The sequence below is a fragment of the Pelodiscus sinensis genome, chromosome 6 (genome assembly GCF_052426305.1).
Source record: "Pelodiscus sinensis isolate ZL-2025 chromosome 6, ASM5242630v1, whole genome shotgun sequence".
NCBI classification, from domain to species: Eukaryota; Metazoa; Chordata; order Testudines; family Trionychidae; genus Pelodiscus; species Pelodiscus sinensis.
In genome coordinates this window covers 63,654,636-63,681,667 of record NC_143057.1, presented here as the reverse complement: position 1 = coordinate 63,681,667, position 27,032 = coordinate 63,654,636, and the positions used below count along the sequence as shown (strand labels likewise).

General features: G+C 37.4%; 1 protein-coding gene across 1 annotated transcript in view; it reads left to right on the top strand.

Annotated features, from left to right (window-relative positions):
* Nucleotides 1-26,611, top strand: part of MAN2A1 (mannosidase alpha class 2A member 1) — a 213,634-nt gene extending 187,023 nt beyond the window's left edge. Inside the window, exons 20-22 of the mRNA XM_075932033.2 lie at nucleotides 2,413-2,607; nucleotides 22,374-22,484; nucleotides 23,536-26,611. Coding sequence (XP_075788148.2) covers nucleotides 2,413-2,607; nucleotides 22,374-22,484; nucleotides 23,536-23,688 — 459 coding nt within the window. The 3' untranslated portion in view covers nucleotides 23,689-26,611. The remainder of the gene's footprint in view (nucleotides 1-2,412; nucleotides 2,608-22,373; nucleotides 22,485-23,535) is intronic.
* The last annotated feature ends 421 nt before the right edge of the window (nucleotides 26,612-27,032 follow it).

The window sequence follows — 27,032 nt, the reverse complement described above, 5'->3', positions numbered from 1 at the left end:
AGGCCATCTTTTCGGGAACGTGGCATGGTACCTATTTTAGATGGGGTTATTCTTCCCCCGAAAGAACAGATACGCTGCTTGGGAGTCTTCCGGGACCCTTTTTTAACATTTGAGAACCAGATTTCTTCGGTGACCGGGAGTGCTTTTGGGCAGCTTCATCTGATCCGCCAGCTGCAACCCTTCCTGAACAAGCATGACTTGGCCACAGTGATCCATGCTCTTGTTATATCCCGACTGGATTGCTGTAATGCGCTTTATGTGGGGTTGCCTCTAAAGAGCCTTCGGAGACTTCAACTGATCCAGAATGCGGCTACTTCAGTTTTAACTAATACTTATTATACAGAGCACATTATGTCAGTGTCCAGTAGCTGCACTAGCTTCCAGTATGTTTTCAGGCACTATTTAAGGGTTTGGTTATGACCTATAAAGCCCTAAATGGGTTGGGTCTGGGATATCGAAAGGACCATCTTCTCCCTTATGAATCTGTCCGGGGATTGAGGTCAGCTGAGGAGGCTGTGCTCAATGTTCTCCCACTTATGGAGATAAGATTAACATCTATGTGGAACAGGGCCTTCTCAGCTTTTGCTCCTGGGCTGTGCAATTCTCTTTCTTGGGATATTCTCCTGGTGCCAACGCTAACATTGTTTCAGAGTCATGCTAAAGCTGCCCTTCTTACTCATTATTTTATTGGTGTTTGAGTCTGTATGTGTGTGTTCTTCCTCTCAAGACATTTTTAGCAGGTTTTATGTCCCTCTGGGGTCTCGTATTTTTATATATATTTGTATTGTGTTTTTTACAAATTTGTAAGCTGCCTCTAATATTTTAAATAGAGAGGCGGGGTAAAAATATTTTAAATGAATAATAAATAAATGATTCCCAACGCTAACATTGTTCTGATTAAATCCTTCTTTTCAGCTAATTTGGCTCATATTTGCTTTCAGCGTTGTTGACCCTATTTACCAAACCAAGTATATACACTTATATTACTGGTCTGAACTTTATTCTACATGCACATTATAAATGTAAACAAGGCATGATTTACTTGTAGTACTTAAGCTACCATCATTTTTTAGACCAGTGATCAGTCCCTCTTTATTTTTTGAAGTGAGGTCAAATATAGGACTTTCCCCTTCCCCCATGCTGGTTGAAACACTGTTTGAATTAGGAAATTCTCATATATAGTGTTAAAGAAATGTTAAAGATGTTTGAAACTGAAAGAATACAGTCAGGCAGCAGAGATTAAAAAATGTCCATATACTGTATAATATAGTACTGCATTAAATGTATACTCATTAAAACAAAAGATAAGGAAGCTGTGTTCATTTCATTTAAATTAGGATGGTGAAAAGTAGTTATTTACTGCATAGTACAGTTTCAAAAGTTTCAGTTCTCAGCTGAATTTCGTATCAGATGTTTGCTGGTTGTTTTATCCACATAAAAATACAATAAAAGTGTGTTGTTCTGCTAGACAAAAATAGGAAAAGCAACACTCACGTCTTTCCAATAAATTGTGTTAAAAAGTTAGCATGTATTTTATCTCTTGAACTAGTCTAAGCATACAAAACTGTATTTAAATTGTATAGAATTCTATAACTTGCTTTAATTTTAATTTGCTGGCACTATTATTTGCATTGAAGTAAATGATCAGAACTCCACTGAGAGTAATGCTGTCCTACTGAATCCTTGCTCCACAGTTTACAGTCTAGGTTTATAACAAGAGTGAATAAGTAGATGGAATAGTCAATGGGATGGCAAGATAAGATAACAGTAAATGGTATGTTTTCCTACAAAATCATAATGTTGTGTTAACCACCTCGTCATTCTCATGGAATGTTTTGAAGGCACTACAGCACTTGTTAATCTTATGGAGATACTTCAAGGAGGATGAAAAAATTTGACAGATTTTACAGGAAGTTTGATGGGTGGCATGGGAAAAAAGCACAGAAGTGTTAATGATGCCTCTTTGGTAAAGTTTTTTGAGAGCTACTGATCTGTATAAGAGTAGATACTATAGTTATTGTTGACAACTGGCACGTTTTCATTCCACTTGAGATTTGTGTACACTGGTGCATTGTATCTGGAGAACTTTCTCCTGTACCAGTACCTACATTTTCTTAAAGGGAAATATGGGAAAGACCAAGAAAATCCCCCCACACTCTGTCTGCCAACCATGTGTGGTAAGAAGGAACAGAGGGGTTTGGGATAGCTCCACTCCTTTATACTTCAACACATCTTGAAGAAAAGTAACCAAGCAGTTATATAACATTTTTTTATTAGAGAAGTAGACAAACAACTGATTGAGAAGTTGTATCTTTGTTGTTTGTAAAAATAATTGTTTTAATTTACAGATTTGCACTTAATTAAAACAGCTATATGTAAACTTAAGTGGTTTAATATGCTTATTTTTTATAGAAAGAAGCAAAGTCATCAGTCAGTTTCCCCTCTCTTCTGAGCCATATAACATCGTCTTTCCTAAATCATCCTGTAATTCCAATGACTACATATGCAGAATCTGGTAACCCACAGACTTTGAATGTCTTTTCTCCACTCTCTTCATCCATGCCTTGTGACATGCACATGGTCAATCTAAGGACAATACAATCTAAGGTATGTTCAAAATATTAATGTTATGAACAAATGTATGATATAACATTTATATAACGTTGATATAACAGTGATATATTCTGGAAAACATTTCATTCTATAAAAGTGAATTATGAATCCACAAAGGATATAGTAAGTGATTCACCATAAGAATGCAGGTCTTTTTCTTCTGCAACAGTTGAAGGATTTCCATATTCTCACCAGTCGTTATATTTGAAACATCAGAGATACAAGATTTGATATACCACGTCACCATACATGTACATTAAGTCCATCCTGCCTTTAGCTGTGGTCAGAAGATGGAGAAAAGCAATCCCCTCCACCCTCACTTATGACTCAAACCAATTGGGCAATCTTGTATGTGGAGTCAAGTTCTTCTTGACTCCTCCAGATAGTCAGCTTTTTCCCTGCCTGATGAGGTTTGTTTTCTTTCGTTGTCTTTCATTAATACAAAACTACTACTACTAATTAATAAATTTAATTTGGGGCATGTTGAAATGACTACTAGAAAGTCAATATAATCTGCGATGGTAAGGTTATTCACTATTCTTCCACATATGATTGCTCATATTTCTTCTCAGTGCTACAGTTATTACTGCCTTTAGTACTCTGTTGAGTTAATACTCGGATATGACTTACTGTATCTTGGTGGAGTGTCCTGTTATCCCAATATTCCTTATTTTATATAAATATATTTCATTTAAAGCACAATATGTCAGGTATCATGGCAAAGCTTATCTGATATGTTCGAAGCCATTGTTCTATCTAAATATGTATATCATTAGTGCATAGAAAGTTATGATATTTAGTTGTATTGTCACTAAAATATTGTGAGTTGGGGAATTCCCACATATTAGATCCCTTGAGACAAGGGAGTTAACCAAAGCCAGAAAAATGTCAAACAACCATCAAAAGTTACAATTCAGTGGCTCACTTGAACAAGGCCACATTAGGGAAATTGCACAACCTTGCCTGATTACTCAGTAATGCCAACCAAACATGTGTAGACTTGTGTTTTCTAAGCACATGGAATGAGGACATAAAATAGAGGACAGAGGTTGGTCCTGTCTCATCCTCCACCTACACTGAAAGCCACAAGAATGCTGGAGCCAAGGTGACTGGACTTGGCTAACAGCGAGCGCCTGTGTATGAAAGATTGTTACCAGCTTCTGGTATCTAGAGAGGTGAGAGAAACTGCTTAGTCTAGAGATGTTCCCTAGTCTGTTAAGGTTGAAAATTTAGATTTTTTTTTTGTAATTCTGATTTTCCCCATCTCTTATTAGAGATCTACCAAATTCATGGTCCATTTTAATCAGTTTCATGTACATAGAATTTAAAAATTCTAAATTTCATTATTTTAGCTATTTAAATCTGAATTTTCATAGAGTATGTTTAGACTACATGGCTCTCTCGCCAGAGCCATGTAGATTACTTTACTAGACATACCCAAATGAAGCGGTGATTTAAATAATTGCCGCTTCATTTAAATTAAAATGGCTGCTGTGCTGTGCCGTGCCAATCAGCTGTTTGGCGGCACAGTGCTGTAGTCTGGATGCTCCGCAGTCGACATCAAGGGCATTTGTTGACCTCCCTGGTAAACCTCATCCCACAAGGCATACCGGGGAGGTCGACAAGCGCCTTTGATATCGACTGCGTAGTGTCCAGACTACAGTGCTGTGCAGCCAAACAGCTAATCGGCACAGCACAGCAGCCATTTTAATTTAAATGAAGCAACGATTATTTAAATCACCATTTCTTTTGGGTATGTCTAGTAAACTAATCTACATGGCTCTGGCGACAGAACCATGTAATCTAGACATACCCTCAGTGCTGTAACTGTTGAGGTCCTGACCTAAAAAGGAATTGTGGTGGAGTCGCAAGATTATTGTAGGGGGGAATGCATTACTGCTACCGTACAGCTGCAGGTAGCCACACTGCCTTCATAACATGGTATCTAGAGAGCAGCGGCTGCAGGCTGGCAGCCCAGCACTAAAGGCAGAGCCGCTAGCAGCAGCACAGAAGGATGACATGCCATGGTATTGTATTGTATTGCCACCCTTACCTCTGCACTGTTGCCTGCACAGCTTAGCCTCAGTTAGCAGCCTCCATTCTTCACCTGCCCAGCTCTGAAGGCAGCAGCACGCAAATGGCATCGTATAGCATTACCACCCTTACTTCTCTGCTGCTGCTGGCTGGGCTCTGCCTTCACAGCTAGCCTGGCCAAGCCTCCCAGCTCTGAAAGCAGCACAAAAGCAAGGGTGGCAATACTGCAAACTCCCTTCCCCCCAACAACCTTGTGACCCCCTGCAGCTCCCTTTTGGGTCAGGATCCCAAGTTTGAGAAACTCTGGTCTTCTCCACAAAATCTGTGTAGTATAGGGTAAAGGCTCAAGAGACCAAATTTCATGTACATGATGCTTTTTTATTTATAGGGAGGGCCCTATTTCTAATCAATTAAAAACAGTCTTTTATAATCAATACATTTATTCTAATGTTCATTCTTACCAGTGAGTTTGACTCAAGTGTTTTGTAAATCTGCTAAGATTACATAGGTTGGTGAATTTCCACTTTCCATTGAAGAAGTGGTGACCCAATTAATAAACTAGCATTGCTTCAGAAAGGGTCTTCAGTAGTGCACGGCAGTATATTCCAGTGGTATAAGCCTGGGAGCAGGGAGGATTTGGCTGCTACTTTTCTGTTTCATTGATGAGTGGCTTTGGGATCATTCATGCAATCTGTCAGTGTGGGGTTTCACATGCAGTTTGAGTTGTAATGGTACCTGGAGGGGGGTTGCTGGTTGTCCCCAAGAAAGTATTTTGAGACAACCCAGTTTAGTGAGTTAAGGGAACATAGAGGACTCATAATCCCCAGTTTCACCCTGGCAATTCTATCACAGAAAGACTTCTATAGTTATCCTGAATTGTTCTATCAGCTTCTTGTCTACTTTGACTGCACTCATCAACTTACTATAGATGTTTTCTTTCAGTTTGCTCAGTCACTCAGGAGCATTGTACATTCTCAATATTTGCTATAACCCTTTCTGCCAAATACTCTCAAAGGCCTCTTCAATGTCTATAAAGGTGTTGAAGAAGATTGGGTTGTGTTCTTTATTATTCAATATCTGTCTTATTACAAATAGCTGATCTATTGCATTTCATGTGATCCAACTCCAGTCTGTTCCTCTATGAGCACTGCTTCCACATACCTCTTTCTCCTCCACAACACCTTGGTGAATGCTTTATCTGGTACCCTTAATAAGCTGATTCCTCTGTAAATCTTGTACTTGCTCTTATCTCCTTTATTTGTTCCCCCACTCATTCAGGACTGCGCTTGTTTTCCCTCTTTCCAGTCTTCATTTGATTTCTAGGGTCCAATATTCACCAATTGTTTGACCGTAATTCATTCATTTTGTGGTTGACTATCTGCATCCATACTCGGAGCTATTCCATTACCGTGCTTCAACACTGTTTCTGCCAGTATCATTCTTTTAGAAGTCGTATGGCTGACTTCATAACCATAGGAGACTTCACGCAGTTGGAGGGCCAGATGTGCCTGCCTTGGATTTTAAAGTTATTCACTTGATATTGTCCTCATAGACTTGGAAGATTTACAGAAAAAAACTGAGAAGGGTGACTGGGAAAACAAAAGATTCAGAATGAAGGTTGGCATAGAGAAAACAAATTATTTGAATTGGAAAACAAAAGGAAGAAATAAAGGTCAAAGATGGAAACAATGAACCAGAACACAGAGAGAGAAACTGTTTTTTCGAGGGCTAGTATTAAAGAACAGTAGTAATTATAATAAAAGAAGAATCAAAGTAACTAATATTGCATTTAGAATATTCTGTGAGAACGGGAAGACTGAAGACATTTTGATAAATTTTATAATCAGTATATGACAACTGTGCTAGTGCTGTTATTCCAGATTGGAATGCTGCAGTATGAAGAAAGCTGACCAACTAAAGATATTGACCTGAGAAATGAATTGGCTGAGGAAGCAGATCAGTAAGTTTCAAGACTGCTGAAAAAAATGAAGTGAAAACAACTAGGGAAAGAAATAATTCTATGATGAAAGATTAAAAAAAGTCTGTGATGGTTTGGATGAGTGCCAAGAATGAACTCAGAAAGTATACACACTAAAGTGCAAGGAACTAGATGTACAGTATGCAGTATATCTAGATATACAGTATAAATATGGTGGAAAATTGTATAGAACAAAAAGTGTAACAAACCTGTTTAATAGAGTATCCTGTTAAATGTAACCTTTAATTGGTTAACTTATTAAACAGAATTTGACACCAATAGTTCCTGCACTGACCTGTAGAGTCAGAAATATAAAAGCCCTGGTGTGATGGATGTCAATGGACTAGATGTAATGGGATTTTAAGAACTATTATGCACTGGGGTTGAAAGATGGACTGTTTTGGGACTGCATTATGGATTATTTACATTATGTTGTTTTAATAATTTGGTCCCAAGAAGTGATATTATTGAGTCAAGACTGCCTAATGTGGAGTCCTTCGGAGCCCAAAGAAAGAAAAAGGATGGTAACCCTAGTGTTAAGGTGCCCAACTACAAGGCACTAGGGGATAGGGAGAAATCTTCAGAGACCACTTAGAGGTAGACATCAGAATAAATAGTTCCTTAAAATGGTGAAGAGAATTTTCAGAAAATGGGGACAATGTTAGCTAGAACTTCATTCCTTGCACAAATGCCTTCTTTATTGTCAAGAACAGGCTGGTACTTTGGTGATGCATTTTCATAGATCAGGTACATGTATACATTGCTACCTGTCTCTTTACTTCCTCAAATAATAGACAGTGCATCTACACTGCCCCTGTAGCTCGAAATAAGGTACCCAGTTTGAACTACGCAAATTGCATAGCTTATTTTGAGTCAATTTCAAAATAGCTTATATCAAAATTTGACACTGTCTACACAGCACTTATTTCAAAATAAATTGCTATTTCAAAATCTCCCTTACCTCATGGAATGAGGTTTTCGGGGCTGTTGGAATTGGGAGCCCTTTATATTTCAAATAACTGGCGTGCTCCAAAGACATGAATAGCTATTTTGGAGTGCCTCGTGTATCCCGAAGTAGCAGTGCAGTGTAGATGTAGCCAACTTGACTATAATTCAGTAATTTGTACATAAATTCCCATATTTCATGTTTCTGGTATCTATTATATAGTTTGAAGAGTTCATGGATTTATTTGTGCAAAATGTTTTGCAATTACCTAAAGATACCAGATTTTCCTGCCACTTAAAATTAGTTGAATGCACTACTTTTTATACCAGAATATGCTGGGTGAAAGGTTTAAGTAAATATTTTTGTTTTTCATTGGAAAAAGTCATGAGCATTATGATTAGAGTTAATAAAAATAGTTGCTAACAAAAATAAAATTGAGTCACCTATTCAACTGTCATTTTAGTGCCAAGAAAATGTTTACATTTACAAAAAACAAAACAATTCAAATTAGTTATAGAAAGAGTAATGGACGCTTTGCAAGTTTCTGATTCAAGTATACTATCTGTAGTAATTATTCAATAAAATGAATAATGTTTGAAGTTGAAATGCTATAAATGTAAAACAGTTCTTTCACTTCCGATGGTCTTCACCTGCTAGTAGAATATATATAAGACAGCCAATCTTGATTTAAAGTTCCCTTGTGATGGAGAATGTACCACATCCATATGGCAAGTTATTCTATGGTTAATTTACCTATATTGTTAAAAATGTGTACCTTATTTCTAATCTGAATTAGTTAACCTTCATCTTGACAGCCATCTAATCTAACCACTGGATCTCATTTTAACTTTTTTGTATTGATTAAAGTGATGTCTGTTTCCCTGTATAGGTGCTTGTTAGAGTGTGAGCAGGTCATCTCATTTTTTTGGATAAACTAAGTAGATGGAGCTTTTTGTGTGTCTAACTATAGGACGTGTTTCTTTTTTGAGGGCCTCTTCACATTCCCTCTTGTGGGATATGGTGTTGAGCTGCACAGTTGTCTTGCAAATCACGACTTGCACTTGCTTCAACAACGCTGCTTCTCAAGAAGAATTGCCAGTATTGGATGAGTTGGATGGCTATGTCTACACTACCAGGTTATTTTTAAATATGTTATTTCAAAATAACTCTTGAAATAACTATTTTAAGTCCTAGAATCATAGCACACTAGAATGGCCCTCAAGAGCTCATCAAGTCCAGTCCCCTGCCCTCGTGGCGGGACCCGGTACCATCTAGACCATCCCTGATAGATGTCTATAGAGGAGTAAGTAAGCTTATTCCTCTTCACAAGCAGGGGTTATTTCTAAATATCAAGCCCTCTATTTTGAAATAAGTCTTGGGAGTGTCGGTGCTCACCTTGTTATTTTGAAATATCTTCCCAGTATAGACATTCCCTATCAGAGCCATCTGAAGGCGTTGACAAATCACCTGTCAATGTATATACAATTGAAACTTCACCAGAGCATCTGACAGGCATCTCATTCACTTGTTCCTTGATGAACAAAGGTAGTTCCAGAAATTTTGGGAAATAATGGTTATCCCTCTTCAATTTGAACCACATTTTAGCAACAGAATTGCATTGACCTTTTTTTTTTTGATATTTTGCATCTGCGTACTATAAATAAATAAATATTCCTGTTAATCCAGGACATTTTAAGGATATTTCTCTTGTTTTCCTCACCACCAATATCAAAGAGAGTTAGTAGTGTGTTCCCAACACCTATTCAGGGTCAGCTATTTCCACTAGAATATTCTTTTGAAAATTCCATGGTGGTATCTACTGCATAGACACTTCCCAGTGATACCAAGACATCTTGTCCTTTTTTCCTTTGGACAGGAAAGGATAAAATGTGTCACTTTTGTCAGAAATACCTGCTTGTTCACCTCTTTGGGTTTTAATGTAGCCAATTACCAGGGTATAGGGTTGCCAGCTTTGGTTGGATGTATTTCTGGAGGTTTCATCAGATGATATTATCTTTGATTGAAGATAATCTTTTATTCCTGAGGTCTCCAGGACAACCCTGGGCAGTTGTTGGCAACCTTGTCAAATCATGATGTCCTGATAAGCGCACATTATGGGATGTTGTGAATCACATTTTGGACTCTTCACCAGGGAAATAAAAGGTGGCACCAAGCCTCATGTAACCACAATTGAACCCTAGCAAAAACACAGTGAGAAGAGCCTGTGATGTCTCCGATAATAATGTGAGAGGTTATACCCAAAGGTATATGTGACTCAAGGACCAGGAGGCATCAGAATGTATAGCTGTGGCGAAGGTGCTTCTGATTAAGGTCCTCTAACCTTACTTCTGAGTCAAATAACACCAAAAATCTTCCTTTGAAGGCAGAGGTCTTTAGAAAAAAGCAGAGCAACTCAAGTTGCTGTGCCTAATGGTTGAAGCTTGCTACAAGAAGGAAATATTCAAATGCAACATTCGATTTTAAAAAGCCTCCCTGTCTGAAAGAAGGGGATGCAGCCTGAGATGTGGTGCCAATCTGCATCTTTGACTATGCCTGCTTTCAATAAAAGAAGTCAGTATAGAAGGAGAATTCCTCACTGATTATCAGCTGAACTGTGGCTTTGTTGATGGTTGACATTTTTTGATGGTTGAAAACTACACACGCATGCCTCAATCCTTTGGACCTCCATATCTTCTTCACCAGTGCTTGGTGCAGGATTACTTACAATTATTGAGTACTAAACACCATCTGCAAAGATTATTCCATTCATTTCTGCTCCAGGCTACCTCACTTTCTTCCCCTTCTTTCATCTTTGGGGAATCCATCTAATAAAAGAGACCTGTTGGAGGAGGAAGATTACCTCCATTTATAGGGGGCCATAAAGAGGTGCCACAAGCACGCTGAAGAAGGAATTTCTAACCTCAGCCCTATTTCCCAATAACTCTTTAGCCCTTTTTGAGAAGCCTCTGTTTTTCAGGTTTGTCCCTTACCCCTCCCACATACCCAAAGAGTTTCCTTCATTCTTTATTCCTAGATGTATGACCTTGCATTTGACTGTTAAAACACACTGAGTTAAATCAGACCATACAAGCAATCTGTGGTGGTCTATATAATTGATCACTCGATGCTGTCAATATTTGCTACTCCACCATTTTTTGTCATGTGCAGATTTTTGAACAATGTAGGGCAAGCAGCAGATTCCTGCAGTATCACGAGGCCATTGGGCAACAACTTTGCATTTATAATTACTACTTGAGAGCTGTCTGCTTGCCATTTTTTTCAGTCAATTTTAAATGACTGCATTGATTTTGAATAGTGCAGTTTTTATTAGAATGTCATACAGGATTAAGTCAGATGCCTTACAGAAGCATGTATAGTATACCCACATAGTTCCTTTAATAACCAAACTTGTGATTTCATAAAAAGAAATATATTTTTACACTTTTCCCATAAAAACAAGTTGAATTACATTAAGTATATTAGTCTTTTAACTCTTTACTGATTGTATCCCATGTCAGCTTTTCCATGCTATAGTTGGGATTGATGTTAGGCTAAACAGTAAATTGTTTCCTGTCTCTCCATGTGTGTTAAATATTGGAGAAACACTGGCTTTTTCTCAAGTCTTCTGAAACTTTCACAGTGTTCCAATTTTTGTTAAAATCAGTGTTCATGTTTCAGATAACTTGCATCCAAAAGTATTAAAATCATTGGTTGAGGGGCTATCTGATCTTGCTAATTTTTGTTATAGTAGCTATTTAATAGCCTTCCTAGTTACTGATGGGAGGAAGAATATGTCCTTGCTCCTATAAGATATGAAGACAGCCATTCTGCTATTTTCTGAAACAAAATAGAAATATTATGTAATGTCTCCTTTTTTTGCATCGCGATTGATAATTTTACCATTATTGTGTTGGATTTCTACCATTGTAAGAATTCAATTTGTTCCTAATATATTTTTAAAATGTAATTGTTTTTACACTGCTTGACACAGATTTTTCCCCCCAATACTTTTAGCTTTGTTCATACAGTGAAAGCTTTGTTATCCACTACTCACAGGAAATGGGGATTTCTGGTTGATTGAATGTACCAGATGATAAAACTTACTGCTCTGCCTTTGCCCCCTACCAGCAGACCTGGCTCCTGGCAGCTAAAGTCAGGCTAAGGAGGAAGGAGGTGCTTGCTGATGTCAGTCAGTGTTGCCAGTTGTCAGAAGTCCCGCAACACCCCCGGCTGGACAGGCAGGAATCAGGCACATGTGCTTGAAGATGCAGCGGTATTGTGGCTGGGGCAATGCTGGTTAACAAGGTTTTTGGATTAACAGAGTGCCAGATAACAAAACTTTCACTGTAATTGTCTGCAACTCCTAATTGCTGCTGTGTAGCCTTCACTATCAACTTGCTGCTTTTTCCATTTGTTGTTACATATTGGGTTTTTGTTTTGCTTTTGTATTGCTTCTTTCACCTACCCTCTTAACCATGAATTTTTAATGAAAGGAGATCTCTTTTCCCACTGCAAAATGGGTGGATGGGTGGAAATTGGCATCTAATAAAGATTTTGTAAACTGTTCCCAATTATCTTTCATATTATATGCTTTATATTTTCTCCTGCTCAGTTTTGCTTATAATTATTTTCAGCTTTGTGAAACTTACCTTTTTTAAAGCAACAAGATTGTATATTATTGGTTAGGATTACACTGTTTGCATGTAACAAATGAAGTTAGATTATGATCACTTGAATCTAGGCAATCACTGTTTTAATTCATTTCTCTTGCATGTTCATCCAACAGAATTAAGTTTAATACACAATTACCTAGAGATAGTTGTAATGTTGTTTGTTAAAAAGTTACCTTCTATAATTTTTAGGAAATCCTTGAACATTTTACCCCAGCATGTAACCTCAAGATGTGTGTGTCTGATTGAAACCCCCCATGATTTTTACTAGCTATTATAGGTAGGTGTTGAACATGCTGCTTATCCTGTGTCCTCATCTGATTTGCTCAGGATAACCCATTGTACCCATTTTTATGGATTATCAGATAATACATTGATACTTCAGAAATACAGGAACTCTAATGCTCATGCATCTATAACTCTAGAGCAAGTAATAGTATTTTTAATGTGGTTGGGAGCCTGCATCTTTCCCTTCTGCCCACACCATTTCCTATATAGGTTATACGGAGTGATTTTTAATATGAACAAGTTATCTTCATGTTCATACCAGATGTGTGTTATCTCTAACAAGCTGTTATCTTCCAGTTCAAAGACTTAGTTCCCCTCTCATGAACCTCAAAAGCTTAGGATAAGGGGTAAATGTTCACCAGAATGTCAGAAGAATTCGCAAGCCCAATCCACATTAGCCCTTTGGTTCTAGTCCCACTACCTTCTTGGAAGTTAAATTTACAGCTGACAATTTACTCCAAAAGCTACTCATTCAAGCCACTGTTCCCTCGGACTTATTTTTACAACATCATTTACAACAATTCAATTCATAAATATACCTAGCACTATTTTTGTGATTCTGGATATGTCTACACTGCATTTAAAAACCTGAGGCTGGCATGTGCCAGCTGATTTTGACTTAGGGCTCAGATTCAGGATGTTTAATTGTAGTGTAGATGTTGGGGCTTGGGCTGCAGCCAGAGCCCTGGAACCCTTACATCTCACAAGGTCCTAGAGCCTAGACTCTAGCTGAGACTCATTGTTTACACTACAATTAAACAGTCCCTTAGCCTGAGCCTACAAGCCTGAGTCAGCTGATACATACCACCTACTGGTTTTTAATTAGCGTAGACATATCTTTAAAGGCTAAAACAGATGGTCCTTTCAGAGAGCAATTTGTTAGTCTTCTTTTGTGTGCTATAGCCCTCTTTCAAGAAGTGTTAATTCCCATATGTGAACATTTGTAGAGGGAATTCTCTGTTTTCCAACTGGTTTCAAGATGCCACTGATGATCCAGAGCTTAGGTGGGTTGTTTGGGACTATGGTCCCTTATCTAGCCAAAAAGGTGCATGTGTTCAGTTCAAACAATCAGTGCTTTATAGATCACCCCAGAGCCTGTAGTACTCATATGTGCACCTGCAAATCAGCAGAGGCAGTAAGCAAAGAAAACAGTTGGAGGTATGAAACCTTCCCTTCTCACAGTAAAAACTGTATTAACAAGTGAAATGAATTTCTTGAACAAAGAAACTGCCTTTCTTTTTTTCAGATAATTCCAAGTCAGAATGATAAATATCATGACTTCTTTGTTAGCCTACAAAACACATTTCTTACCTGAAATTATACATTTTGCACTGTTCTAGCTATTGATTCATATTAGAGACATTATAGTGTTGTCATTTTATATATTAAAAAAACCCTATCATAAAATAACAAGAACATTATTTAGATTTTTAGATGATAGTACTCTAAAGGAGTCCATGAAAGAACAAGTGAGAAAAATACTGATAAAGTTACTTAAATTTAAAATTATGTTCTTCTACAGAAAAATGGTAATTTCGACTATTGTAAAACATCAGCTTTCATGTCTTAGTGCTTCAGGGATATAGAATATTTCTTGTTTCAAATGGGATTTGATGTAAAGTGATATACTCTAAATTGTTTTTCAGCATTAAAAATAATTTTTAACATATTCTTGTATAGCAAACATAAATGTATATCTTTATAGTGTTGCTTAAACTTCCCAATATATGACTAAACATTTTATGGTAATCAGTTAAAATTGTTTAAATGGCCCTTCTCCCACATTCAGTTTAAAATTTTAGTAGTATTGCCTTGGGATACTGCTTAAGAGAATTCATGGCAATAGGGCTTGTTTTTCTTGTTTTTATCGGCCAAGAACCTGACACTGTTAAATTATCAAGGGTTCAAAATTAAATCAGTATTGAAGGTGTTGGCAGTTGTACCAAAAATTTGGGAGTTTTGATAGTGCAATTGCTTAGGAAATGCTGTCACATTTTACAAGGCTGAAGGTATTTAATGTCTATTGAATACAGAGAAGAGTAAAAGTAAATTTTTATACATTAATCATAGCAAGAGGAATTGAGAATTGATATAAGTTTGATTCTCTTATATTTAGTCACTCCCCTAAACTTAATTACACTCAGTCTAATTTACATGCTGGGAGTGGGGATAGTGAAATCTAGATTAAAGTAAAATGAAAGTGACTTTGACACCACTCTATTGTATAAATTAGACCTGTCTAGTATATATTATTATTATACACGTTGGTAGGATGGTTATATACTAATAGTTCTAGGTTAAGATATGCCTGCATTGCACACTCCTCAAAACAGCATGTAGAGTACATACGCTGCGCAGCCCCTCCTCCCCTAGCATAGGAAATAGCAATGTAGATGGTGAAGTACTCCTTAGATGAGGAAAAACACATGCATACCTTCCACAGGGCTCTGTATGCCGAAGAGATGCCTCCCCTGTCTATAGTGCTATTTTTAATGGTATAATTTTAGCTTCCCCCACTGCTAAGCAAGATGGTACCACAGTGAAAACTCCTGCATCCTCCCACCTCCTCAAGATTTTCACTGCTGCATGTAAACTATACACTGCAGTGTGGATGTAGCCTGCATTTCACTGTAGTGTCTTAGCTACACTTCGCCCACATACTGAAGCAAGTGTTCTGTAGTATAGGCATAGCCTATGTAATTACTAAATCATAGGCATGCCTATATTTAATAAAACAATTACATGTTAATAGAATTTAATGTATTTCTAGTTTAATAAATTCAAATCTTAATTAGGAAAACTTTTAACTTAAAAATGAGTTGAAATATTCATGCTATAAATCAGTGGTCCCCAACCTTTTGGGGCTGCTGGGCATCCGGGGGCGGGGCCGGCACCGCGCGCCCGGGGGCAGGGGCCGCCTATGTGCCGTGCGCCCAGTGCCGGCACCACGCATGCGCCAGGGACGGGACCAGGCCAGATGATTTGGTGGGCGCACGTAAATGCCCCGGCATGCGCCATGGCGCCCGCCGGCACCGCGTTGGGGACCACTGTATGCAGATAACTATAAGATAAATCCAGTGGATGAACAGCTTGTCATTTCTAGCATCACTTCACCCCCATAGGAAGTCAGGCTTCTGCACTATACATTTTAAATGATGTTTCTCTAACCTGCATTTTACACAGATGGTCAATAATATAATGAGTTGTTATTCTAATAAACAATATAGCAAAAAATTCACAACCCACAAATGCACTAAGTACAGTCTACCTGCTCAGTACTATTCTATTCTGTAAACACATTTCAGTAATTATTGATCCTGTTGTCAATTAAGAACATTCAAATAATGGCCAAGTGCTACCTAATGGTATCAGTTACATGATCTTTTCATCAGTAACGAGTGCTTGGGAAATTATTCTAGTGTGCTGTCGGGAGGTGCTGTTTTACCAATAAGTTGTAAAACCAATAAGGTGATCCAGAATGCCAGAGTCTCGTAGAACCTGTATTTAGTCTTAACCAAGCAAAGATGGGGACAAGATGTTGTCTTTACCCTTGGCAAAGGGTATTTGCACCAAGGACGTTTACTGAATATTGCTGTAGTGGCAACTTCTGTTCAGTAACAGAATCTTCATATATACCCAAAATGTGACAGTAGTTGGATTGAATTCAGCCTCATCTTCATTATTTCAGGTGATCCACATTCACAGTGAGTTTAGTCAGTATAGTGATGGTTTCAATGAAAATGTCTTGGATCAGTCATTTCTGATCTTTTGTTGAAATTTCCTTTGATTGGAGAACAGGTGTCATTTATTCCCTTTCCATACCCACTCCATTCACTTACAGTATTCGCTATCTCTGACACAAATACTGTATGACTGCCAAATTTTGTGCTTTGCCACTGATTGCTCCTCAGCCAACAATCTCACTTTGCAGAAGGTTTTACTTTGTTCAGGATGGGGGAAGAGGTCATTTTATAGCTCCTAGAACCTGTGATCTGACTGCTGATATCTAATATGATAACAGATGTAGAGTTTAGGAAGCTGTTCAACAGCCCAAGCTTAAAACCTTTGTGTGTGTGAGCTGTTTCTGTGGCTCACTGTATTAAGATGTTGCTCTAGGAGCATAGGAATCAGAAATATAGAAATGTGGAACTGGAAGAGATCTCAATAGGTTAAACCTCTCAAATTCAGGACTCTCTTGTCTGGCACCACAGATACTGCTGGATCCGAGATCCTTGGCTGTTTAGGTTCAGGAATTGGGCTGGTAATGGGGAGTGCAGCGGGACAGCATGCTGGAGAGTACAACCCCAGCTGGGAATGTTGGTGCGGAGCACAGCCCTGCCCAGGTCACAGGCACTGGGACCAATGGTGCCTGGGAGTGCAGCCCTGGCTGGGGCTGGCATAGCAGGGAACACAGCCCCACCTGGGCTGGAGGCAGTGGAGCCTGGACCCCCAGTGCGGAGGTGGGGAGAGCATAGCCTCAGCAAGGCTGTGGAGAGCAGGGCCTGCATAGGAGCAGGCCTGACAGCCAGGAGGGGAGCCTTGACCTCCCCTTGTCTGCCAAACAACATGGTCTGGGATAGCTCAGGTGTAGAGGGTGCCGGACCAGGTAGGACCTACCTTGTAATATAGTCCCCTGCACTCACGGCAGGACTGAGTAATAACTAAATTGTTCATGAAAAGTATTTGCCTAACCTATTCTTTTTATCTCTCCAGTGATGGAGATTTCACAGCCTCCCTAGCAATTTGGTCTAGTTTAATTACCATGATAGGATTTTTTTTCCCTCATGTCCAACCTAAACCTTCCTAACTGCAATTTAAGCACTGGGCCTTTTGTCCTATCCTTGGAGGTTAAGGAGAACCATTTTTCACCTTCTACTTACAACAGCTTTCCATGTTCCTTCTGTTCTCCAGACAAAACATACCCAATTTTTTTTTTTAGTCTTTCCTCCTAGGTCGTGTAAGTCTGGACCTTGAATAATTTTGGTGCTTCTCCTCAAAACTTCCAGTTAGTCAAATCTTTCCTGAAATGTGGTGCCCAGAACTGAATACAGTTTTCTACTTGAGACCTTTTCAGCATGGAGTAGAGCGGAAGAATTATTTCTTGTATCTTGCTTATGACATTTCTGCTAATATATCCCAAAATTATGTTAGCTTTTTAGTTTTGGTTTTGTTTGGTTTTTGCAACAGACTTGTGTTTAACTTGTGGTTCACCACAACCCACCAGATCACTTTCCACAGTTCTCCTTCCCAAGCAGTAATTTCCCATTTTGTATGTGTGCAACTGGTATTTCCTTCTTAAGTGAAGTATTTTATGTTTATAATCTTTATTGAATTACATTCTATTTATTTCAGGCCATTTCTGCAGTTTTGTCCAGATCATTTTGAATTTGAATTCTATCCTCTAAAGCACTTGCAACCCTTACCAGGGTGTCTTCTGCAAATGTTACACGATGCCTTTCTATACCATTATCTAAATCATTGATAAAGATATTGAACAGAACAAGGACAATTCTTGAGGGAAGCAGTTTGACTCTGAACTACTGATAACTAATTGCTGGGAACAGTTTTCCAATTAGTTCTGCACCCACCTCGTAGCAGCTCTTTAATTGCTATATTTCTCCCATTTGTTTGAGAGGTCATGTGGGACAATATATAAATGGATACTAAAGTCAAGGAAGAAAACTAAATATCAAATAGAAGCTACCCTCTACTGTAGTTGCTGAAGTTCACGTGCACTGAGCCACTAGACTATATCTAGAGTTATTTTCCCATAGATCATCCATATTCTTCTTTTCTGTTGACACCAGTAGTATACCAGTCTAGCACTAGAGATGTGAAAGATTAACTGGTAAGTATCACCCTTACCCAGGTAATGCTTACTAGTTCCAGTTAAGAGGTGAAGGCTGGAGCAGCTCCCCACCTGTGGCAGATAAGGGCTGCTCCAGCCCTGCAGGGCCTGCTGCAGACAGGGGCTGCTCCAGGGCTGGAGCAGTCCTTGTCTGTGGCAGGTCTGGATGCCCCATAGCTAGGGGCTGTTCTGGATGTCCGAAGCAGCGTTTGTCTGGTAGGAGGCTGCTTCACCCCAGCAGCAAGGAGAATGGGGGGGGGAGGTAGCATTCCAGCCCAGCCAGACTGGCGAATCCCCACTCCAATTTCCCCCCTTTAATTGGTTAACTGGTTAAACAATGCGTTTAACCAGTTAACCAATTAAACATGATTTTAGATTCCTATCTAGGGCCTAACAATGTAAAAAATGTTCATAGGAAGGTAGTGAAGGTAATTTCCACTTTGTTCTTTATAGTCAAGCTCACAAGTATCTTCTGCAACTGATTAGTAGCTTTGCCTATTTGGTGATGCCCTGTGCATATTCTGTCATCCTCCTGTAACAAATAGTTTGTCTTAGTATTCTGGACTTGATGTACTCACCATACTGAAAAATATTCAGACCTTTCAGAAGCCCATCTGTGGTTCTTCTAGCCCTAGGCTATGTCCTCATCAAGCATGTCAGCAAAGAAGCAAACTTGTTAGAACTATTACTAGCAGTCTTCTTATCAGACACAGACACTGCAATTTGGCAGTCTGTCGCAGAATGACTGTTCGGTAACTGTTATCGTCCAAATATTGATCTCATAGTTGAAGGCCAAGTGCTGCTGCATTTTGTGTTCAAATGGCCAGAAATGGAAGGGTCTTATTAGATACCCTGTTGCTTAATTAAAGGACAAGTTGTCTTTGTGTTTCCTTCCTTTCCTTTTATATCTCCATTTCTTTGTAAAGCGGGTGAGAGTGTACTGACATTCCTGCTAAAATATATGGTACATTAATGGCTCTTGAAATTGGATAGAAAGTGTGGGCTTAATTATTGAATAGCAGGATGGCTGTAGGATCGGTATTCTAAAAATGACTATACTTTCGTATTTTCCTGTTAATTAAATGTAAATCTTGTGTTTTGCAGCATTTGCTCACCTACAGTCTGTTTTGGTTACATTAACAGAAATATTTAACTGGCAGCAACTAAATGAAAGAGAATGAATTTATTCTGGTTTTATGAATTAGTATAAACATTTTGTTTAGAACTAGCTGCAAAACATTTTTTTCTCCTATGAGAAAAGTCCACATTTTTATAAAACCATTTGCCCCTAAAGAGCAGAACCAGGGACCCTGGGCACCATGATTCTTCAGCAACTTATTTGATGGGCTATGGAGGTGAAGGTGGTTGAGCTTGCAGGAAATCATTGCCTGCCTGGTTTTCTGTGAAAGTTGCACCAAAATCTACACATTTCCAGAGAAGACCTCCTTGTCAACAAATCTGTATCTTCCAATGAAAGTATTTTGTCAGAAAATTACTGATCAGCTCTGAAATTGTGCCAGTATTCCATAGTACCAAATGCTTAGGCTCAGTAGCCAAAGAAAAGTGCATTTGTGTGTACAAACTGTACATGGTTTACTGTCATCTTGTCCATTGCCCTTTCCTCCGTGATTTGTTGTCTACGTTTATAAGCTCTTTAGAGCAGGTACACTCCACTGAAACTGGTCAGGAATTTTACAGGCATTTTTTCCCCTTCAATAAATGCCAGTTCATTGAATTAAAATGTTCTGTGGAAATGTGTTGATGTCTTTGAAATTTTGACAGAACCAGGCAGGATTCTCTAAATGTACAGCTGTATATCCTGCCAGCTTTGTTGTCTGGCCCCTTTGCTGCCAGCTAGGCTCCTTGGGAAGCCAGGGAGCACATTTCATTTCTGAAACAGAATATTGCAGAAATTCACTTCAATGAAAAATTTTGGAATTTGAGCTTTTCATTCCAATTGGGGATGAAACCTTTTCCAAAGCCTCAAAATTTTTCATGGAAGTGAAATTATTTCCCAAACAGCCGTATTGTTTTTTTGTAGAGTCCTGATATAATATTAGTAATAATAATAATGGTAATTTACTACTTGAAGATATGTTACATATTCTATCAGGAGTCTCATAGTTGTATATGAGTTAATCTCATGGTTGTATATTGTTGATCATGGTTTTTAGTAAGCTTCGTGAGGGTATGTCTAAACAGCAAAATTATTTTGGGATACTAGCAGTATCCCAAAATAGCTACCCCTATGTCTTTTGAATACGTCCACTATTTCGAAATATAGTGGATGCACTATTTTGCCATCCCTGTAAACCTCATTCTATGAGGGAGTATGGGATGGCTTGAAATGGCATTTTATTTTGAAATTTGGCACTGTGTAGACAGCGCCAAATGACAAAATAAGCTATTATGAAATAAACTCAAAATAAGCTACGCAATTTGCATATCTTATTTTGAGTTTTGGGTGCTGTGTAGATGCACCCTAAGTGATTAGTAGTTGGGTTGCTAAACTTAGTTATAAAGCTTGGGAAGGACCAAAGACATGGTCAGTATTTAAACCTAGAGTTGTGCTTTCATAATTATGAAGCCTGTACTGCCTTGCTTATTCTGGAAAGCTTGCCCATATAGCTATTACCAGTACATTTAAATTTGGGACCAGGTTTTCAAGACATTTTAAAGAGAGAATATTTTAAAAAATCATCTTGCTGCCAGTTCTGCAGTTTCACTCTTTTTACAACTGTTACATGTGTTCTGTCAGTTTATGGAGACTGGTATTCAGAACATAAGTGGCCCACAAGTCTAATGACTAGTTTGAAGGTTCAAAAAGTCTCTTATTTGTAGTGTTAAATTTCCAATCTACACTTATACTTTGTTTATATATTTTCTTATATATCAGAATGGAGAGGGGTAACTAGTGGTGTTCCCCAAGGGTCAGTCCTGGGACCAATCCTTTTCAACTTATTCATAAATGATCTGGAGAAAGGGGTAAGCAGTGAGGTGGTAAAGTTTGCAGATGATACAAAACTGTTTAGGATAGTCAAGACAGAAGCAGACTGTGAGGGACTCCAAGAAGATCTCACCAAACTGAGTGATTGGGCAACAAAATGGCAAATGAAATTTAATGTGGATAAGTGTAAAGTAATGTACATCAGGAAAAATAACCCCAACTATACGTACAGTATGATGGGGGCTAATTTGGCTATGACAAATCAGGAAAGAGATCTTGGAGTTATCGTGGAAAGTTCTCTGAAAACTTCCACACAGTGTGCAGCGGCAGTCAAAAAGGCAAATAGGATGCTAGGAATCATTAAGAAAGAGATAGAAAATAAGACAGAGAATATCTTTCTGCCCCTGTATACTGTGGTCAGATGTGGTCTCCTCACCTCAAAAAAGATATTTTGGCCTTGGAAAGGGTTCAGAAAAGGGCAATTAAAATGATTAGGGGTTTGGAACGGGTCCCATATGAAGAGAGGTTAAAGTGACTGGGACTTTTCAGTTTAGAAAAGAGGAGACTGAGGGGGGATATGATAGAGGTATATAAAATCATGAGTAGTGTGGAGAGGTCAGATAAAGACAAGTTATTTATTCGTTCCCATAATAGAAGAACTAGAGAACTAGACACCAAGCTAGATACCAAATGAAATTAATGAGTAGCAGTTTAAAACTAATAAAAGAAAGTTCTTCACACAGCGTGTAGTCAACCTGTGGAACTCCTTTCCAGAGGAGGCTGTGAAGGCTAGGACTATAACAGAGTTTAAAGAGAAGCTAGATAATTTCATGGAAGTTAGGTCTATAAAGGGCTATTAGCCAGGGGATAGAAATGGTGTCCCTGGCCTCCGTTTGTCAGAGGTTGGAGAAGGATGGCAGGAGACAAAATCGCTTGATCATTGTCGTTGGTCCACCCTCTTTTGAGCATCTGGCGCTGGCCACTGTCGGCAGACAGGCTTCTGGGCTGGCCCAGTACGGCCATTCTTACGTTCTTATGTTTGTGTGCAGGCAGATTCTGGGCCATCTGATGAAGCAGCCCTGATCCTTCACAGAAAAGGATTTGACTGTAGATTTTCAAACAAAGACACAGGGCTATTATGCTCTACTACTCAGGGAAAGGTATGTTGAAATATTGAAGATATTTTTTGCATGCATGCTTAATTTAAAATGTTTTAGAACTCTATGTATTCTGGTTGAACAGTTTATTTTTTAAAATGTCTTATTTTCAGGATGCTTTTGATTTAATACTTCTTGAAAGCCAAGTAAAATGTTCTGTGTTTGGCAACTATATGTAGAGCCTGAAGTATGTAGGTTAACAATATGGCTTTTGCATGTCAAAATAGCCTAGTTAAACATTGCCATAAACTTCCAGGTTAGAGTTCCTTTGTATAAGCTTTCTGTAAAGATGATTTTCAAATTGTTGTTTTTTGTTTAGAATAATTTTCATACAGAAATACTTACGTTATGGAGTCTTAAATATTTTTGTCTTCTGCACATATGATTAGTTAACAAACATACATTCTCCCATATGAATGTTGCTTTGAAGATTGCAGTAAACATCAGCATAGCAACCCAAGCAAGTCTATCAACTTCTCTGTCTATATGGGTATTTGAATGGCCCACATCTCCTTAGTGTCTGAACATTTCACAAACATTATTTAATTTGTCACCTGTGATTATTTGGTTATGTAACCAGGTTTGTGGGGGATTCTAGATCTTTGGCTGGTGGTAATGAATCCATAGAATTCACATAGAAGGTTTAATCCAATCTGGAAGTAGTTTTCTGAAGGGTTGTCTAGAGAGTTAGTGGGGGAAGATTACATGTTTTCTTGGTTACCGTTTTCATTATAAGGTTGTCAAATACAATGCCTATATAATCAAACCTGCTATGTAATGATAATTTTAATTTGTTGCTTTCAAATGTGACACAATGTGAATAGTGTCTAAATGGGCTTTTTCAAGCATAACTTATAACAATTAAAATAGTCATGCATGTTGTTGCCTGCACACTAGGGGGTTGCATACTAACTGTTCTGTGTTTACCTTGCTGGTGCATATTAAAAGTTCCTTAATGCACATTTATGCCGTACTGTTTCAGACAGCATTGTTAATGTGTAGAAGGGAGCACTATGTTAAATGTCACTGACTTGTATTTAATTTTGTTTTTCAGATAAAGGTGCACAAACTCTTTAATAAGTTAATCATTGAAAGTCTTATACCTGCATCTTTATCACTGATGCATTCACCTCCAGATGCCAGAAATATTAGTGAGATCAATATGAGTTCGATGGAGATAAATACATTCCGGATCAGACTGAGATGAAACCTGGCTTTATTCATACAGAGAACAAGAATCTACAGTTATTTTTCCTTTAAATTTGACGTGCAATAAGAAGCACATTGTTATTCCAGTTTCTGGATACTGTGAGAGAATCTGCATTCTAGAATTTTTTTGTCTTTTGACCAACACAATAAATAGCCATGTTGCAAACAACTTTTTCGTTTTTACATAAATACCAACATCAGTATAAGTTAATGCAACACGTGAAGAAATTTCTAAGGATGTTAACCTCTCGACAACACGTTGAATCTCAGGTTAAATGCTGATTAATAGTTTCTGGGGTTTTTTTTGTTTTTTAAGGGAAAGGGAGTAGAACTTAAATGACTTGTTTTTCTGATCCTTGCTTGATTTATATACAAATAATTGTCATGTTGAAATCCCTAATACAGCTTTGAATTGAAATGGAATAAAAAGCTCTTGTGTAATAGCTAATGTCCAAATATTTTGAACCATTTATATAAATAACAATAATCTCAGTTTATTCCATACTGAATTTCAATTTATTCAATGGGATAGAAAATTGAATCCCGCGGTAAAATAAAAGGCAGGAGTCTTTGTCTTGTTAGTGATGGTAGTTTTTAAAAATTTTGCCCTATCATCACTTTGTGACTTTCATGGCTTAAGAAAATGTAGAAATTCAAATTAATCCTGCGGTGGAAAAATTATAGGAATATTTAATAAAACTCCCATTTTGTTATTTGACATATTGGGATATGTGCAATTATTCCATTATCATATACAATAGAAAAGTAAATGTGTAATAATCATGAATACAAGATTTTTTACAAAAACTCATTTGGATACTGATGTTCTCTGAAATGGGTTTTCTATATCAAGATTAATGTGCCTTATTTTTTAATGTGTCCCGTTACTATTTTACTGTCCACAACACTGTTTTGGGGAAAAGGGTAGTTTATATAATACTTACTATGTGTCTTCTATTTGACCATGCTGGCCACACTCTGATCTATGTCCTTCAGCACCAAATTTGGGCTGTGTTGTTCTGAACATTTTGACTATTTGAATGTACTAAAATGTTACAAGACAAAATATTGTAAGAATGAGGAATACTGTAATATTCATATTCAGCCACTGTCAAGGAAACTGCATCTTGATGCAGAGAATTGATAGTATGTAAAACAGTTTGCAAAACCCATCATAAATGTATTTGCATTTCACAGATTGCAGTAAACTGTGCATTGAGACTCATGTGCCTATATATTTTAAAATGCCACTCTTCAAACTTAATAATCATGCTTACATATGTTGCCAATGTTTACCTTATTGGGGAATAGCTTTTTATTCCTCTCACTTCGTTTTCACCATGTTAAGTATTTTGCATCGAATGCTGAAACCATGTGAGTATGGACATTCTGTTTCCCTGAATTAGCTACTGTTTACAATTAAATTGTACTAATTTGCATCTGAGTATTATTCCCTTTCTGATCTTCTTTAATCTTCTATCTCTGCCTTCATTTTTGCTTAAGCTTTACTTTTACATTCATCAGTGATTTTATTTAATAATAACAGATAAACCCTCTTACCAACAAAAGACATTTCTAACTCTAAAAATGACTGCTGTGCTATTTTAATTAGATAATTTTGGTGCTGTGATATATCAAATCATATCTTGTAGCCATACATTCTATTTCAAATGTTAAATTAAAACATTTTACTTTTTCTTTTTGCATGTACTGTCATGGTTTCAATGTCTGTTTATCATGATTGCATAATTCATAACTTAGTTCAATCTGCTAAATATTCTTAAGAGTAGAATATTTAGCAGAATTTAGTGTGAATTATGTCAAGGATATGTTGACCACTAACCATTTATGAGAAGTTGAGAATTATATTTGAGACTATAGAGAACAGTAAATTGATGTTTTCATGCAATAAAGATGTACTGTAAGCTTTCTTGGCTACATTATTTGAAATTTTCCCCTTTTAAATTGAAATTTACAATCTGTAAATTCGTAGAAAATTGTAGTAACATTTTCTATTTTTTGTTGCATATTTAGATGAGAAATCTTCCGAGCATTCTTTGCAAAGACAATATTCAAAATAATATCTTAAATTATGTTAGGAAGAAAATTAAAATTCTGATGCAATAAAATTGAAAGTATTCTTCCCCATTGGAGTCGTTTCTAAAGGATCTGTTTCTATAGAATTAAACCATGTATTGTATAAGTTTTTCATTTGTTACCAACTGTACAATCATAATACCTGAATATTCTTTAACCAGCAGATTTCTGCTTTGTTCTAGTATATTTTATCGGGAGGTGGGGGGGATGTACAGGAGACTTAAATGCCTTCTGTTTAAATTATAAGTTATGGTAAAGTTTGAATCAGTTTGAGGTCTGTTATGGACCTCCTTATCTCAATCAAAATTTCCATCAAAGTCAGCAAGCAGAGATTATGCTTAGGTGTCAGTTCAAGATTGTGCTCTTGCTTCCCTCTCCCCCATACCTCCTATGATTTGTTACTCAATACTTTAATTGTAATATTGTGGTTTTGGAGATATTTTTTTCTATGCATTAACTATACATACACCATCCAATTTAATTATATTTTTACATTTTTTCTAATTTTGTATAGCTGCACTGGTGATTGAGATCCAAGCATCCTTAATTTCCACAAATAAAGATTTAAAGAAAATGCAGTTCAGGATATGGCTTCAAACAATGTAATTATTTTCCAGACCATAATTGTACTTACATTGAGGTTGTGGGGTGTTGTTTTTTTTTAAACATTCCCTTATCTTAAATGTCTTTGATTTTTTTTTCTTGCTCATCCTGTCTCTGAAAAACTGGTTTAAATGGAATGTTTTTGATATTTTCTCTTGGAAGGTTTTATATCTTTTTGGGGAAATGGAATATAAGATCGCTAATAAAAGAACTTATGGTGATATGCTGTCTGTGTCATTAATGCCTTGACCATAGTTGATTTAAAAACAAAAAAAAATTGTGCTTTAAAAGGGTTGAGGCTTCAGTAACATATGATTGGCATAAGGATTTCCTGGTGTGAAATGCATTGCTATTGAAGGATGCCTAGGGTCCTTCATTTTTAGTTTTTATTTTGTTTATAATTCCTCAGAAATATATCAACGCTTTTGTTTCAAGTGTTTTTGTTTTTATTTTTGTAAGTGCAAAAAACTAATTTTACAGCTTTCTGGGTAAATATAACTCATTTCCTGATTTGTCTTTTTTACTTTTGGAAAAAAATGTAGTGAAACCTCTCTCTTTTTGGTGGCGGGGGATGGGAAATGACCCATTTTGGCATGAAAAGTAATTCACATACTTATATTTGTTTTGCATGGTGGTGAATGT